Source organism: Gopherus evgoodei, chromosome 11 (assembly GCF_007399415.2).
Source record: "Gopherus evgoodei ecotype Sinaloan lineage chromosome 11, rGopEvg1_v1.p, whole genome shotgun sequence".
In the NCBI taxonomy this organism is placed as follows: Eukaryota; Metazoa; Chordata; order Testudines; family Testudinidae; genus Gopherus; species Gopherus evgoodei.
Window position 1 is genome coordinate 5,267,832 of NC_044332.1, and position 16,773 is coordinate 5,284,604.

General features: G+C 40.6%; 1 protein-coding gene across 1 annotated transcript in view; it reads left to right on the forward strand.

The window, feature by feature from the left end:
- AGAP1 (ArfGAP with GTPase domain, ankyrin repeat and PH domain 1) overlaps positions 1-16,773 on the forward strand; it is a 653,532-nt gene that overhangs the window by 474,651 nt on the left and 162,108 nt on the right. The window contains 1 exon segment of the mRNA XM_030579564.1: positions 14,154-14,315. Within this exon segment, the coding sequence (XP_030435424.1) occupies positions 14,154-14,315 (162 nt within the window).

Here is a 16,773-nt window from a genome sequence, read left to right on the forward strand (position 1 = left end):
ATAGTGAAGGCAGAGTCATGTGCTAGAGTTCACCCTATGCTCTGTCGTCTTCTGTTCTAATGTAATCTCTCTCTCTCGGTCTCATATATACACAGATTCTTGCAAAAAAATGGATAATGGTAGATTACCCAACTCTAGCATCATATATTCACCTCTTACTTTGAAAATAGTGTACTGGGTGCACCCTGAATTAAACCTCTTGCAACTCAGTTATTTGCCTTGGGGATAGTGGGAAATCACAAATGCACATGCTACAATGAATGCAGGCTGCTTGCATGCATTTAAATGATCTGTATCTCACTTTTTTATGGTACAGTTGTGAGTTATATTCTTGTTGCGTTTGTAATTAGTGGGTGGAACAGATGGTGAAGGCTTAGTTTGAAGTGATGTGTCCATTAAAATGACCTGTGCTGCCCAGTGATGGTTCATGATAACATACTTTTGTTAAGATGAAATATACTGGACAAAGATAGGAGTTACAGGAGCACTCACCATTAGTGATTCAGTAGATACTAAAATTGTGCAAACAAACTACAAACTTCTGCAGAGCAAATGACTGCTTCAGAATAAGAATACCTTTTTATTATCCTCACTCTATAGTCAATAATTTTTATTGAAAATTTTCATAACTTACAATTTTTGTCATCTCTCGGTATAATTTAATAGGTGGTACCAGATAGGCATTGAATGGCATGAAATCATGAGTTTGGATAAATCTTCATTAGTGATATTTTAAAGATATTTCTAAATATTATGCAACTGAATTCTGTGGGGTCTAGCAATTTTGTGACATATTTGTGAAGACTGTTTAATCAGGCAGTGTATGCCATGTGAATGGGGGTCTATTAATCCAGCTGTTTATTTCCCATTAATGAGTTGTTCACACAGGCACTGATGGGAACAATACTACCCTATTTTCATCCATCTACATTGGGCCTATCATAGGGGCAAGTAAACCCCAAGCAAACTCTCTTTGCAGTTTGATGCTGTCCACACTGGCTTAATGAGTAAATAAAGCACAAATTTCAATCCTCATGCATCTTCCAGTGCCTCATATTAAAAATCTCTCTTTGTTGAAAGGTGATTTTTTTAAGCATAGACTAAAATTGGGAATGTGCCTTGTATTCTATTTGTGGTGGTCTTTGGAGAGATTAATTGTTTGTGAAAGTGTAATTGAATGATATGCAAACTGAATCATAACAGGATATTTTATAATATCAGAAAAGAGTTTTAAATGTTCTAAAGCAGTCTATAGCTAGAAAGAGGAATTCTTCTTTTGATGCTGTTTTGGTAGATGAAAACATTTTTGTTCAATAGGAAACCAGCATCATTTTTTTGCTCATTTAAGACCAGTTCTGGCAACATACTGTTATTCACTCAAATATAAATGCCATGTTCACTTTGAAATGCAAATTGTTTAAAGAAAAATAGCATATGGTAGAGGAAAGTACCTTTTCAAATCAGCTCCTACACTTTAGGGTTGTGAGTACAGCTAAAATTATTCTTTGGAAAGAAACTGGAGCCTTTGACACATTGAAGCTTGAACTAATCAAGGCTTCCCAGTAAGCATATACACATATCCATATCAAGGAAATAGTGCGGAGAATACACGGATTAGCATAGTAATTTAACTGCCCCCTGCTAATCAGCTTAAGCAACCAGCTGATGCATATATGATGTATTTCAAAATGCACTTTTTCAGAACACAGAATGGACTAGGTAGTTGACCATGTATTTCATGTTAATGTTGATATATTGAGAGGGACAGAGAGGGAGACAGATATAAAAGTGCAGCAAGTCCTTGCTTCTAAGGTTTTTAGATATAAAGGCTTCATAACATGTATCTTGCCATAATATGCAGAATCTACTTCTCAGTGAACATTGTTGGCTTCATATTTTGAGCTGGCTGGCTGGCTTGTCTGCCAAGAGACTGCTATGATTCCCTGCCACTGGCTCTGTATCCTGACATATAAAATGAAAGAAATATATTGCTTCTTGAAGGTGAGAAGAGGAGTTTGCCTCCTGGAGGAGAAAAATGAGTAGGAGTGTTTCCTGAAGCTTTGTGTGGTAGAACAAGTCCATAAGAACAGCAGTTGGCATTAACAAGGCTCCATTTGGATGCGAGTATGATAGCATTGTTGTTAACTTGACACGACTGAATAAAAGAGTCCGGGCATGTTATAATTAACCTGAAGGAGGAGAGAAAAATGAGCAATAGGTTGGGAAAACATTTAAATTCAAATAAATATTGTCGTCATTCAAGGATTGGACCTGTATCTGGTCAAAGTATGTTCGAGAAAACTCTCTATCTCTTATTCAGCTTTTATGTAGACCAGCCTTTTCGATACGTCAGTGACCACATGGGGACTTTTATGAGGCTTGGTTTATTTAAAAATTTTTAGTAACTTCAAACAAGACTGAAAATTTACTAATGCCTGTGATGGATTAAGGTGCTCTTTGTGCTTGATTTTGCAACCAAATCTGATAAATTGTATCACTGACCACAAAATAAAGCTGCATTATGGATCACCAAGAAATTAACTTCTCAGATCCTGCCATATTTGCTCCCAACTGTACAAAATTCCTCATGAATCTGAATTGACAGAATTATTATATGATGCTCCTGAGTTACTCAGTTTCTCTGTGGTGAAACTAATTTCACTTGCCAAATTGTGTTTCTAAATAAGTTTAAGGAATATATAAAATTTTGAACACTGCAATTTCAGTATAAGAATCAGCATGTTATGGATATTCTCTGTAAAGTTTTGCATTTGTATCCCATCAAGGTTTAGAATGTGACTGGGCCTTGTTGTTCTAAATCTAGCTAAATGGCCAGAAAATGTTGACATTCAAAATATGCCTGTCTTCCCCACTCAGCCACCAAATTCAGACTGATGGCAATGTGTTATTCAAGCAAAGTTGTTCAATAATTGTTTTCCATCGTCTCGCAAAAACATTTCATCTTTTCTTTCACATACCAGTTTTCTCCTTCTCTATCTCTGTTATGAAGATTATCGCACAGGAACTCATCAAAAATAACTCTTTCCATTCTACTAGGCAAGGAATGAGAGATAGTTAAAGGTAAAAAATGGACTTACATAGCATCACTCTTCAGTCCAGCATGTTGGATGCCACTTGTAAGGTCTTTGAGATGTCTTTCAAGGCATTTCTCTAATTCTGCTTCTGAAAAATAATGCATTTCCAAAGCCATTGTATTCTGTCAAAGTTAGAATCAGGACTTACAATTTGTCAGACCACTCTGTTTATTAGCGCAGCACTCCGCCAATAACATTTAGAATATGTGAGTGGCCATGCAAGGCCCAAACAGTTTTATTTATACAGATAAAAGAGCGGGAATTAGACAAAGGGACAAAGAAATTAAAACAGTAAAATTCACCTGGGGCACAGCATGCATATCCTATTTCTTTACTAACTGTTATCGATTTAAGGCTTAAACGGTGCAATTGTTCTATGTTAATGTCTGTATTCCTGACACCTGGTTGCAACATTCCAACAACTTTGCTTAAAGGTACAGACAACATTTTTTTAATCCTTTCTATTCTTACTATATAATTCATTCTACTTTCACAATTCCTCCTTTTGGTCAGGCGTACGCCATGACCAACCCTTACTGAGTTTTACAAATTAACCGTTTTTTATTTCTTAGTTTATTAGCGATATTTAAAATTATTATATTAGCACTTTGTTTTGGGGCAGCCATCTGGGGACACAATTCTGGATAAAACAGGAGATTAACTGAAAGCATACAAAAATTACTAAGATTTTAAACAGGATAGTTAGGGCTCCCTGAAACAACCAGTTTTTATGCCAGAGAAATTGAACAGGTTACTTAGCCACTTTCATAAAGAACTTGGCTTTTTATGGGGAAGATATGCGATTTGTTTTAAGTGGCTAGCGCCATTTATTACCTTATTGGTATTGTTAGGTATAAACACACAACATTTTTTTTTTAATGAGAGCACAGGTCCCTCCTTTGGCCGCCAGCACTATGTCTAATGCTTGACGGTTTTGGAGGGCAACCTGTTTGATTACCCCTGTTTTTTTGGCCAGGGTTTTTAAACTTTCTTCGGTTTTATTTGCCATTGTTTTAACCACTGCTTGTAACCTTAGGAGTCTTTTTGTGTGGTGTATTACTCCCCCAAGTGGGATAAAGGAACTGCATATAGCCTCTTCCCAGGTGTCATTACTGTTCCATATTGTGTTAAACGGACAAGGTCCTCCAGTGAGGTCTGGGGAATTGAGTGGGATAGCCAGGACAGGAACACCAGTTTGAGAGTGGGCTGGGATGTGGCTGCAGACCCAGCATTTAGAAATAATAAGGGTCTGAGCTATCCACACTTGCTGCTGGATAAAAGAATTGTCATTGTGGACTCCCCAGACCTTAAGACACCAGCAGCCGAAGAACAGGCACCACCAGAGGCGCATGTTGGAGGCAGGGCCCTTCTGGTTCTGACAACCTCAACTGAGGGAACTGCAGTTACAGTTTTATGTCCACCAGGCAGCAGGCGCTAGGCTCACTACTGCTTCTTCTTGGGCCTTGCTTTATGTAGTCATCTGCTTCTGGCAACCCTTACGAGAGCGTAGATTGTAAAGTATTACAGGCTGTTCCTCTACGTCATCTTCTGGAGTCAAAAAAATTGACTCTGTGTGGTCCTGAGGTGATGGTTGGTTCACTAGGGGTGGTGCATTCTTACACTGCGAAGCATGTATCCACTCTGAGATGCCAGACAGTTTAACAGCCTTCCCTTGACTCTGGCTATAACAATGGCCTTTACACCTTATTTTTTCCTGATGCATACATTTCTTATTCACACAAATAGATTGAGAATACAAACAGTAGTATTTTATATTGAACAAAAATGCATTGCAAATTAAACCTTGCTAAGTTTTACAATTGATAACTAAGACAATTTACATTGAGACCCAGGCCTTCAATGTTTCTCTAACTTATTTAACATAGACACAATAGAGAATCCTGTCTCTTACTACCTAAATCTTAAAATAAAGAGTTAGAGAGGGCCCAATTTGTAATGCATATGGGAAAACAGAATCTTATAGTCCCAGGGAGTCATTTCTTTCTGGTATTTAAGAAGGTGGCTAGCAGGATGAAATCAAATTATACTTTAATTCTTATGGGACATTATAAAATCCTGCTCCTACATATCCCCCTTTTGACACTAAGATTTGCTATTGTTACAAAAAATACAAACCAAACAAACAAACAGATTTTAGAATTTTTACCTATTTTTCTGATTTTGACTGCCCTATTGCAGCCATGACTTGGTCTTTATTTAAAAACATTTTAATTTTTGTAAAGAATGAAGTTACCCCTTAAGGGTTAAATGCTAAATTCCAAAGCCAAACAACACTAATTACCTGTGTTTTGCAAAAAGGTCTGTTAGTTTTGCAACTTTGAATTAGAGTTAAATGAATTTGTAGTGGCATTAAAAACAAAAACAAAATTAATTTATTTTACCCCTACAAAACAGGAGTTTTACAAATTAGATGTGTTGGTTTAGATTCTTAGAACTTTACATATTTTTACAGACAAATAGATACCTACACATTTTCTTTTTCTTAATATTTTTTTTTACACTGCTTTGTTTTTACATAGCTGTATATATATATGGATTATTTACAGGCACTTTTCTGTAAAAGGGCCCATTTTTTCTTCAAAATGGCTGCAAAGAAACCAAGAATTTTTTTTCTTTAACATGGTTCTTTTTAACATTTTTCACAAAGTTTAACTGCTTAATTTTTTCCAGCCTCTGTAGAGTTAACTTTTCACTTTTTTCCCTTAAATCACTTGTTTATGTCGCAAAATGACACCTTTATTACCTCAGATTTTACCATTTTAAGTACTGTTCCAGGGGTTCATGCCTGCACTTACTGCTTTTTTTTTACTCCTGACACTATTTCCTTAGGGCTTTCAACCTGTTTTTTTATCTGTTGCTTGCCTGCTTGTCTGGGCCCGATCCTGCTTTTTTTTTTTTTTTCCCCAAATGAACCGTTTGTGAGTGATATTGTGGTCATTTTACAATTTTGAAAGAAATGTTCAAGGAAAGGGACCAGGAAGGGTGGGGGGTAGTTGAGGAGCTCACCCTCCTTGCTGAATTGGCAGTGGAACACTAAAGAATCAGTTTTTGAGGCAGACAACAAAGGGGAACAGAACAAAGGGCTTTTTGGTCGTTTTTACAATGAGATGGGAGTATGAAGGGGGTTGGATCGATCCGGGGTTTGGAGAACGGGGTAAAGGGGAGCGCTTGGTCTGGTGGTGGGAGAGGAGGCTTTTAATAAAGCTTTTAACTTATTATTTGAATAATTGAGAGAGACCAGTTTTGATTTTGTCCACCTATGATTTGCCTCTTCCCACCACTGCATGAAACAATTAACCTCTCCTTTAGCCAATTTAGTTTTAGGTTGGCCGAGTTTGTCCTTTAAGACGTCCACTTAGTCTTTGTTCCAAGATTTTAACAGTGGCCACTGAGTTTTGGGATCCCCCTGAGTTAGCCTAGACCATTTTCCCAGAAATTTTCAGGTGTCTGGACCCTTTTTACAGGAGTCTGGACCCATCCTAAATACATAAAATGAGCTGGCGTTCATTTAGGGAACTATCCCGACTTAGACGTCTGGTTACCCATACAGGAGGACTTCACACACCAATCACACAAGAAGGAAATTCGGGTTCTTCAGAGCGATGCCCAGTGCAACACACAAAAGGAGCCCACAGGCTACTGCCTCAGTCGCCCTTGCTTTCACACCAGGAGTTTTACCCAAAGTGCGGTGCGGCTGCGATTGTGCAGATTCCACTCACTCAGACCGCGGGGACAGGAACTCCTTGGTCGGCCGATCCCCAGACAGAGACAGCACCCAGACTCAAACACTCCACAAGAGGACAGATAGACACAGAGACAGGACAGTCCTCAGTCCGGACTAAACACAGAAATAATTACCTGACCAGATTCCTGATGTCAGATCCTGGTATCCCTACCAGAACAGAGTGGGAACCAACAGGTTCGATGGCGTAGACCTCACTGTGGCTGTGCGCCTTTCCGCTCTAGTGGGGGACCGCTTGGGCCAAATGCCCAGGTGCTGGCTGCTACGGTCATCCTACGAAAACAGTCAGGAATCACACAGCCCCAGTGAAGACGGTTGCCATCTCGGTAGAACCTCCAAATTGTCAAAGTTAGAATCAGGACTCACAATTTGTCAGACCACTCTGTTTATTAGGGCAGCGCTCCGCCAATAACATTCAGAATATGTGAGTGGCCATGCAAGGCCCAAACAGTCTTATTTATACAGATAAAAGAGCGGGAATTAGACAAAGGGACAAAGAAATTAAAACAGTAAAATTCACCTGGGGCACAGCATGCATATCCTATTTCCTTACTAACTGTTATCGATTTAAGGCTAATGCTTCACCAATTGCCCTTAAACGGTGCAATTGTTCTGTGTTAATGTCTGTATTCCTGACACCTGGTTGCAACATTCTAACAACTTTGCTTAAAGGTACAGACAACATATTTTTTAATCCTTTCTATTCTTACTATATAATTCATTCTACTTTCACAATTCTAAAGGTGCTAAAATAGATGCCACGGTGAACAGGAATGCAGGATCACTCTGTTGCGGTGAATATCTGTCACCTTGAATAGGTGGTTTTGCTTAACAAAGCTAATTGAGACGTTAAGATTAATGTAGAAAGTTGAGAAGAAGCCTAGAAAAATGCTGTAAACATTCTAAAAAAGGCTTAAAACAAGTAAAATATAAAACATAATACATGTAAAAATCTTTACCTTCCTCAATTGTCCAAACTTAAAATTAAGGGAACCCAAAATGATATGTGGATGGGGAGAAGGTACTATTTTGTTGTGTGAGGACTTTAATATGGTCCAAATAGTTAAGGAGTTTAGAGTTTAATGCAATACAAAAGTGGTTTCTGAGATCAAGGAAGTGTAGGTAGCATTGTTTTGTTTCCAGATGAAAGAAAAAGTGAAAAGACCTGACTTATTCATCCAGCTGCTTCTAAATTAGTATGCCATGACAGAATTTACCTGATTCCAAAACAAACAACAAAGATTTCTAGCACTCGGGTCAGCAGCTATCTCACTCAGTAGTCCTCTCCTAACATAAGCTATAAACTAGGCATTATTTCAAATATAAGAGAGGAGAATTTCTAATATCTCAAGATCAACAGCTAGGAGGCATGTTAATAGCACGTGCTTCCACAGCCAGTATGGGCTATTTAAGCCACGGATATTAAATATCTTTAGTGTAATCATAGTCTATTATTTGAGATGTGTGACCTCATATATCTCCTAGCTGTGGTCTGAAGACAGGACAGGACAATAGGCAGATCAGAAAATCTTGGAGTGTAATGCTCGGAATGCAAGAGTCAACCACCACGCCAGGGAACAATAAGTCTTACTGGAACATTAAAGCAGAACAAGTCAGCTAGTAAGACTGTTTGACACCATAGTGTGACCAGATGAGCAGCAACATTTTGCTCTTGACTAACATCTGATCTCTATGCTTATTGTGAATTTGAGACTGTTTTCAGCTGGGCTACTGGCTCACTTGTGCTATAGTTTGCTGTGAAGAAAAGATCACAAAGGACTGTGGTCGCTAAGGGCCCCAATCCTGCCAAGAGTTGTGCATTTTGGTGACTTTATATCCGAGTAGTCCCTTTGAAGCCAATGGGATTATTTGAACAAATACAGTTGCACATATGCATGTACGCTTGTAGGATCAGGGTCTATCATAGCAGCTTTCTTGGGGGGGAAAGGGAAAATTTCCAAAGAACTCCAGCTATGAGAAGGCTAGTTAAGCACTTTACTGTTTGTTTTGGTTTTGAAGAGGAAATGTAGTAGTCTCAGGAAGGCAGAAAAGTTTGTCAGAACAAACCCTTCACAACCCAAGACTGGGACACTGGGAAGTAGGATTGTCTAGGGTCCCCATTTATCTGCAAGCATTTACAACTGGGTAGTATCAGAAATATCAGCATTAGCAGATCACCCTATCTACTGGAAAAGTAGGGGGTAGTTCTCTGCATGGAAATTACAAGCAATCAATTTCTGCTATTTTGCTTCTCCAAAGAGTTTGAGATATGGGTTCGAACTGAAGTGTCATATCAGTTTCTGTAACCGAAGTCTTTAAATATAAAAACTCTAAAATCAGTTGTGAGGGAGTACATTTAGTCCTTAAAGGAAATGTGCATTTTATAGATGCCTGCTTATTAAGGCCAGAAAAGATCATTGTGACCATCTAGTCTGACCTCCTACATAACACAGGCCATAGAATTTCAGAAAGTTGTTTTTGCATGAAGCCCATAAGTTCTGGTTGAGCTAGAGCATATATATTAGGGTGACTTTCTGTCTTGATTGAAAAGATGTAGTGATGTAGAATCCACCACATCCCTTAGTAAGTTGTTCCAATTATTCATTATCCTTTCTGTTTAGCGGGGGGAAGGTGTCCTCTTATTAGTCTGAATTTGTCTAGCTTCAGCTTCTAACTATTGGATCTTGTGTTATGCCTTTGTCAGCTAGATTAGAGAGCCCCCTACTATCATAGACCATGCCGTATAGGTACTTATGGACTTCAAGTTAAGTTGCCTCTTAACTTTGTCTTGTATAAATTGAGCTTCTTTAGTGTCTCACTATAAAACGAGTTTTCCAGACCTCAGATCATTTATGTAGCTCTTTTCTGAACCCTTTCCAGTTTGCAACTTTCCTTTAAAAGTCTGGACACAGGATTCCTTAAAGGTCTCACCGATGCTGTACCCAGTGATAACGTCTCCGTACATCTACTCAGTATTCCCCTGCTTGTGCATCCAAGGATAGTATTTGCCATTTTAGCCACATCATCATACTGGGAGCTCATGTTCAGCTGGCTATCCACAATGACCCGTACGTCCTTGTCACTCACTGGTTTCAAAAATACAGCCCCTTTTCCAATAAGTGTAACTTACTTCATAACCTCCTAGATATGACCTGCCATTTAGCTGTATTAGAACATAAGTGAGCCCAACTTACCGTGTGATCCAGATCACTCTATAGAACTGATTTGTCCTTATTATTTACCACTCCATTAATTTGTGTTATCTGCATACCTTACCAGCAATGATTTATATGTGATCACTGATAGTGTGTAATAGCTCTGGGGCAAGGACAGATTTCTGAGAGACCCCATTAGAGAAACAAAGCAATACAGCTTAGCCTTTTTACAGCTCCCTCACATTTGCAACATAATAGCACGATAATGTGATGATAAGCGAAGTGATTCACAAGTAGAGTAATGTCTGGTCTCTCTGGTATATATGTCCCTGTATGTGTGATCCGCGTAGGATAGGAGTCTTCTGCAGCTCACAGTCACAGAATTTGGCTGTTTCCCTCAAACTGTAGAGAATCATCTTTCAGCTCTGGAAGTTTCTGATGTGTCAGCCAAGATGGAGCTGTCACAATAGATGTTTTTTTTTCTCATTAGCAATTTTCTGACTCAAGTTTTTTTCCCAGGCTATAAAACCTGGAGGAAAAGTGTGCTGATACTATACCAGAGAGAGCATGAGCTGAAGCGCAGAGAGATTCATTTGGAGAAAAAGTATTTATTTAATTTTAAAGAATGCAAAAAACAGTGTGTGTGCTTGATTCAGTATTTTAGTGAGACTTCAGTTAAGAGTGGGGTTCTAATGTGAATCTTCATCACATATGTGCTGTTTTGTGGGCAGGGTTTCATTGCTGAACTTTACATGTGTTCCCAGTGCCTCTTTAGAAAACACTGGCACAGGATGGTCAGATACTAGCCTTAGAAAAAATGCATTAAATTGGTTGTTCAAACAGGCTCAAAAGGAAGTGTTCACCTGTTGTAGATTTAACTTGTGACCAGTGTAATAAATGCCAATCAGCATATGGAGGTCACATGGGTAAAAGAATGGCTCGGGAAAAGGGGTTAGAGAGGAAGTCCAGTGGTAAAGGTACTGGCCCAGGACTTAGGAGAACCAGGTTCAAATACATGCTCTGCCATAGGCTTCCTATGTGGCTTTGGGCAAGATATTTAGTCTGTCTCTGCCTCAGTTCCCCATCTGTAAAATGGTTGTGTTGCAGACAAATTCATTGAAGATTGAGGTGCTCAGATCTTACAATAATGGAAGTTATACAGGTACCATAGACAGGGCCGGCTTTAGGAAGTGCGGGGCCCAATTCGAACACTTTCGGCGGGGCCCTGGCAGGGATGACTTAAAAAGAAAAAAGTGTAAAAAAAAAAAAAAAAAAAAAAAAGCCTTCCATTTCTTCCATGTATTATTTACTTTCCATAACTATACAAATAATAAAATTGTATATTATCTACATTGCATCATATATGCTGTTGATTGGTTATTAATGACTACCGTTTCACATGTGTGGGTCCCCACCACTCCCTGGGGGTGTGCACATGGGTGGGTTCCCACTGCTTCCTGCCCCCCTCATTGAAGCAGGTGTGCAGGTTACTGGCCTGGGAATTGCAGGGCAGCAGTGGACATGGGACTGGTTGAAGGCAGGGCAGGGGCTGACTGGAGGTAGGGTCTGGCTGCAGGCAGGGCAAGGGGTGCAGGGCTGGCTGGAGACAGGGGAGTATGGGGTGGGCTGGCTTCAGGCAGGGCCACAGGGGGGTACAGCAGGGGTTGGCAGGGCTGGAGACAGGAGTATGGGACTGCCTGGCTTCATGCAGGGGGGTGCAGCAGAGGTTGGCTGGAGACAGGGCAGGGCGGGCAGTGCAGGGCTGGTGCGGGCAGGGGTGTGTGGCAGGGATTGGCTGGAGACAGGGCAGGGGGGTTGGTAGGGGCTGGCTGCGGGCAGGGCGTGCAGAGCTGGCTGCAGGCAGCAGGGGGCGTGGCTGGTGTGGGCAGGGCAGGGGGTGCAGCAGAGGCAGCTGGAGCCCCGGCCTTTTAAAAAGCCCCCAAGCCCCCTGCTATCCCAGGGCTCTGGGGGCTATTTAAAGGACCCGTGACTCCCCTGCTTCTACCCCACCCTGGACCTTTTAAATAGCCGTGGGAGCCCTGGGGAATGCATGGAGGGCGGCGGGGCTCCGGCGCCTATTTAAAGGACCAGGGTGGCAGAGGCAGCTGGAGCCCTGGCCCTTTAAATAGCCCCCCCCCGAGCCCCCTGCTACCCCAGGGCTCTGGGAGCTATTTAAAGGGTCCGGAGCTCCAGCCGGGGGCACGGGGCTTGCCACGCTCCAGCCGGAGCTCCAGCCAGGAGAGCCGGGCCGCAGAGCTTGCGGCCGGAGCTCCAGCCAGGGCCGCGGGGCTTGTCGCGCTCTGGCCGGAGCTCCAGCTGAAAGAGCGGGGCTGTGGGGCAGCCACGCTCCCGCCGGCGCTTTGGTCAGGGGAGTGGGGCCATGGAAGACCCTGGAGCAGACCTCAGCCAGGGTAATTAAGAAAATTTAAAAGGCACCTAAAGCGCGGGGCCCTCTTAGGCCCGATTCCCAGGAATCGGCCTAAAGCCGGTCCTGACCATAGACAGATAGCGTTTGGTCTCAGGGAGGCAGTCTCACAAACTCTAATAAGCACAACGTGTTTCACAAAGCTGCTCTTTTTTTCAGAACACTGCTGTTGGGAAAAGTCATCATGATGGAACTGGGAGTCAGGAGATATGAGTTTTATTTCCTGCTCTGCCACAGTCTTCCTCTGTGACCTTTGGTCCTTTACCTGTGGAAAAAGTGGGAAACAACAGTAAATAATAATAAACTCCCTCACAAGAGTATTGTATCTTAATTCGCCAGTGTTTCTGAACTCATCAATGGTTGTCGAATTGAAAGTGCTGTGGAAGTGCAAAGTTTTAGTATGAAAGTATCTTAAAAGTGTGGGTATGTACACATAGAGTAGAGAGAGTCTTCAATAGCAAAGAATTGCAAGGTGCTTTGCAAACTTTACTAACTGTATGTTGTATGTAGGTTTAGATGACTTTGCTTCCAGTTCAGCTCAGCTGGAAAACCATTACCAGTTACTTTGTCTTTGGATGAAAATACTAAATGCTTTAAATCTGTCTCTAAAAATAGCATTCTTAAAGCCATTTATAACCCTACTGTAGGCTAGCCTTAACAATGGATTCACGATGTCCACTCTGTTTTGATAAAGTCTGCCATGAAGAGATTACAGCTATTAGAACATTCTTACAAAAATCAAACTAACACTTTAAAAATATTTTAAATTTGTTTAACCAGTAAATTCTAGATCAGTAATGGAGTGTATGATTAAAAACGAAACTGCAGAGTGAAATTTCTAGCCATGTCAAACACAAGAACAGGAAAGATAGACTGAGACCACTAGAAGTCTGTTCATGGAAAGGGTTTTCTTTGTTTTGTCATAAAACTTGATTCAACTAGATCACCGTTCAGCTATTTCCTCCATTCAACTTTTTCTCTGTCACAGCCCTTATGGATCATGAGAGTGCTAAACACATTTGCCCCCTGGTATTGCCTCCATGTTGGTGATAGTTAAAAGTCTGTGAAAGATGGGTTTTATAGTTGATGTTTTGCTACTAGTACCAGTTTATTTACTGGCACTATAGATTTTTCGATTTTGGCTTTATTCAGCGGTGGGGATACTCAATTAAAATAATTGAATTAGGATAAGAGGGTTTAAAGTGTCTCCATTTGATGTAGTTATTACACGTTTCGTATGTTATAGTTCTGTTTAGAGGGTCATGTTACATTTTCAGGACTTGCTTTTGTAAGGGTACAACGGATGGTTTGCTTAATGCTTATTAGTTTTTAAGAATTGGGTTTTTTCAGCATGTCTTTTATGTACTAAGCCAACCCTTCCCAAAGCATGAGGCGAACACCCGCTAGGTGGGCAGGAAGGGCTAGCTAAGGCACTGGAGAGGATATATAAATTAACATGTGTAGGCTTTTAACAACAGATATCAGGGATGCATTTGGGGGCTTGCAAGTTTTTCTATTTTCTAGAAAAGGGTCAGGGGGAACTCAGCTTCCAAAAGTTTCGCGAACGCTGCATTCAAGTGCTGCTGCTGTTCTCCACATTAATGAAATTAGTGATGTCTCTGCTCTGTGGTATTGTAAGATTTATTCTCCTGAATGTAAATCAGCATTATCTTGTATAGTAACGGAGGGGTTTATGTCGTGTTTTTTGTTTCTAGGAAATGTGACTACTAGTACGTCTGTGTCTCAGATGGCAAGTGGGATTAGTCTAGTCTCCTTCAACAGTCGCCCCGATGGTATGCATCAGCGCTCCTACTCAGTTTCCAGTGCTGACCAATGGAGTGAGGCGACAGTCATTGCAAACTCTGGCATCAGCAGTGGTAAGAGACAAGTTGGGTTTTTTTGCTAGAGTTCTTCCCTGTAGACTTATGTCACTCATCTGGGTACATTGTCCTAAGCAAAGCTGCAACCATTTAAACAGAACAAAAAGGATGAGAAGGGGGGAGAAGAACATAAATTAACAAAACATCTCTTCTTGTGGCATGGAAAGGTAAGGAGTACTGTGGAAGCAGCAAACATAACTGCACCAGGACGGAGATGCCTTGTGTTCTCAACTACCCCATGCCTGAAAGTTCGCATAGGCCCAACATTATTAAAAGCATAGCAAAGCCAAGGTCGCTTTCTAAGTGCATAGCTTCCAAGCCATCTTCTCTGCATCTGTGAATGAAGGTACACAGTTCTCATCCCCTTTATAGTCCCTTTGTGTTGAACAATTTATTATTTTATTTTTATTCTTGTAATTGGCGAGCTGCAGGCAGAGCCAGCCTTTGGAATGAATCCCACAGCCACTATCTCCCTAACCTCAGTTGGAGGAATTTGTAAATGTCAGAACTACTCTGTTTCCTTTTTTAAAGAGTTTCTAGCCATCTGTCTTGTGAAGAGAGCCTTGAAACTGCTGACCAATCACAAGGGTTGCAAGTTTGTCATAGTGATTTGTCCAGCAAAATCACAGGGTATATTCATGATTTTCATATAGCGACCTAATGATAGTCTGTGGGGCCAACAAATCAGTTGTCATTGATATCTTGATTTCTGAAAAAATCCCAGACCAATTTATTGTTACCTCTGAGGTGTTGCCTGAGCTGCTATCAGCTCCCTACAAACGTGTAGCAAACGGTTTGCAGTTGAGCTTGTTCCTCTACTAAGTACACAGTGTGGGCTTTGGCCTCAAGGGGGAATGTCTGAATAGCCTGAAAGGTGCTGTGGTCTAGTGGACTACACATGGGATTGAGAACAAGGGAGTCCTTTATTCCAATCTTAGGTCTAACACATAATTTGTCTGTGACTTTGGTCAAGTCACTTCCTGCCTTAGTAGTCCCATCTGTAAAATGGGCCTATACCACTCACTTCACATAGGGAGTTGTGAAGATTCCATTAATGTTAGTAAATCACTATGAAGTGCTAAATTTGTAGTATTTGAAAGAGAGGCAAAGGGAAGCATCATGGAGAACCCACGAAAGTATGGTGGAAGTAATGGAATGGAGAAATAAGAATGTGGAAAGCAAAGGGAACCTTGATCAGAGTAAATGGTGGAAGGGTGTGAACAGCACAAGATGAAGTGACCATGAAAGAGAGTTAGAGAAAAAGAAACTGCTGCTTTTGAGGCTACCTCTTAAAATAGTGACAATTATAAGGGTCTCAGAAGGACACATTTTGTGGCTCACACGCACACAGCTGTTGCTGTTTTGGGTGTATCTGCTGTTCTTTGCTTTTTGTCTCTGATGTCGGCAAGCCCTACAGCATTCATGAGTATGTTGTCTGTGCTGGTATGAAAAAGAGGCCCTCTCTTTCTCCTGCACACAGCTGCATTTTATACGTCTTACATTAAGGACATCTAATTCTGTTTTATGACTTGGCGATCATATGTTATTACTTCTGGATCGTAAGAGACAACAGCCAGGGTCAGCTGTGCTACATTTACTCAAATGATACAGAAAGACTGAGAAGTAAATAACGATAGAAAAGTGATATTTGCATCATTTTCTGCTTTGCTTTTTTACATTTTGAAAATACTGGGAGAACTTATTTTCACTAGGTTGGTGCTTAGTGGGCAGTCTTAAACAAACAAATGTCAACATAAACATTAAGTATTGTGATTGATAAAACTACTTCAAAAACTCAAACATGATTCCTCTCCAGCAGTGTGCCCTCTTTCTCTTAGATTGTAGAACTTATCCTTTATGCTGGCAGTTGACACATGAAAAACTCTTTAATTTCAGCGTTTTTGCCCCAATAAAAGGTTTTGAATTTTAGAATGGTAAAAAGATAATGCTGTGAAAGCAGCAGGGATAGGGAGAAGCTAAGCATCTTTTGGAATTCAAATGCCAATGTACTGGAGAATATACCTGCTTATTGTCACATGGTTTTATTGTAGACAAAATAACATATTGGGATTCAATTTTTCTCTGCACCTTTTTTCACATTAAATTAATACTTTGTGTGGCTCCAGAGAACTTTTCAAAGTCTTCCTATCCAGACCTTTGGTTTCCTGGGGCTTGAGTCTTTTAAGCAGCTGTGAACATCTCCTAATTAGATAAATTACTTTGTAGTGGGCAGAGCCACAAAACAGGAGGTGCTGGTTAAATTAAAGGGGAAAAAATAGAAAAATCCATTCTCTGAAATGGAATGCCCCACTGCTTTATGACTATTACTGTTGTAAGGTTTTACATTTAAGTACCTGAGGTTTAAAATTAAATGTCTAATATAATTTGGCACTGGTAACAGGAAGCCTGTGACTGCCCTTAGAGAAAATCTAGACAGCTTAGTTCAATGTTTGAA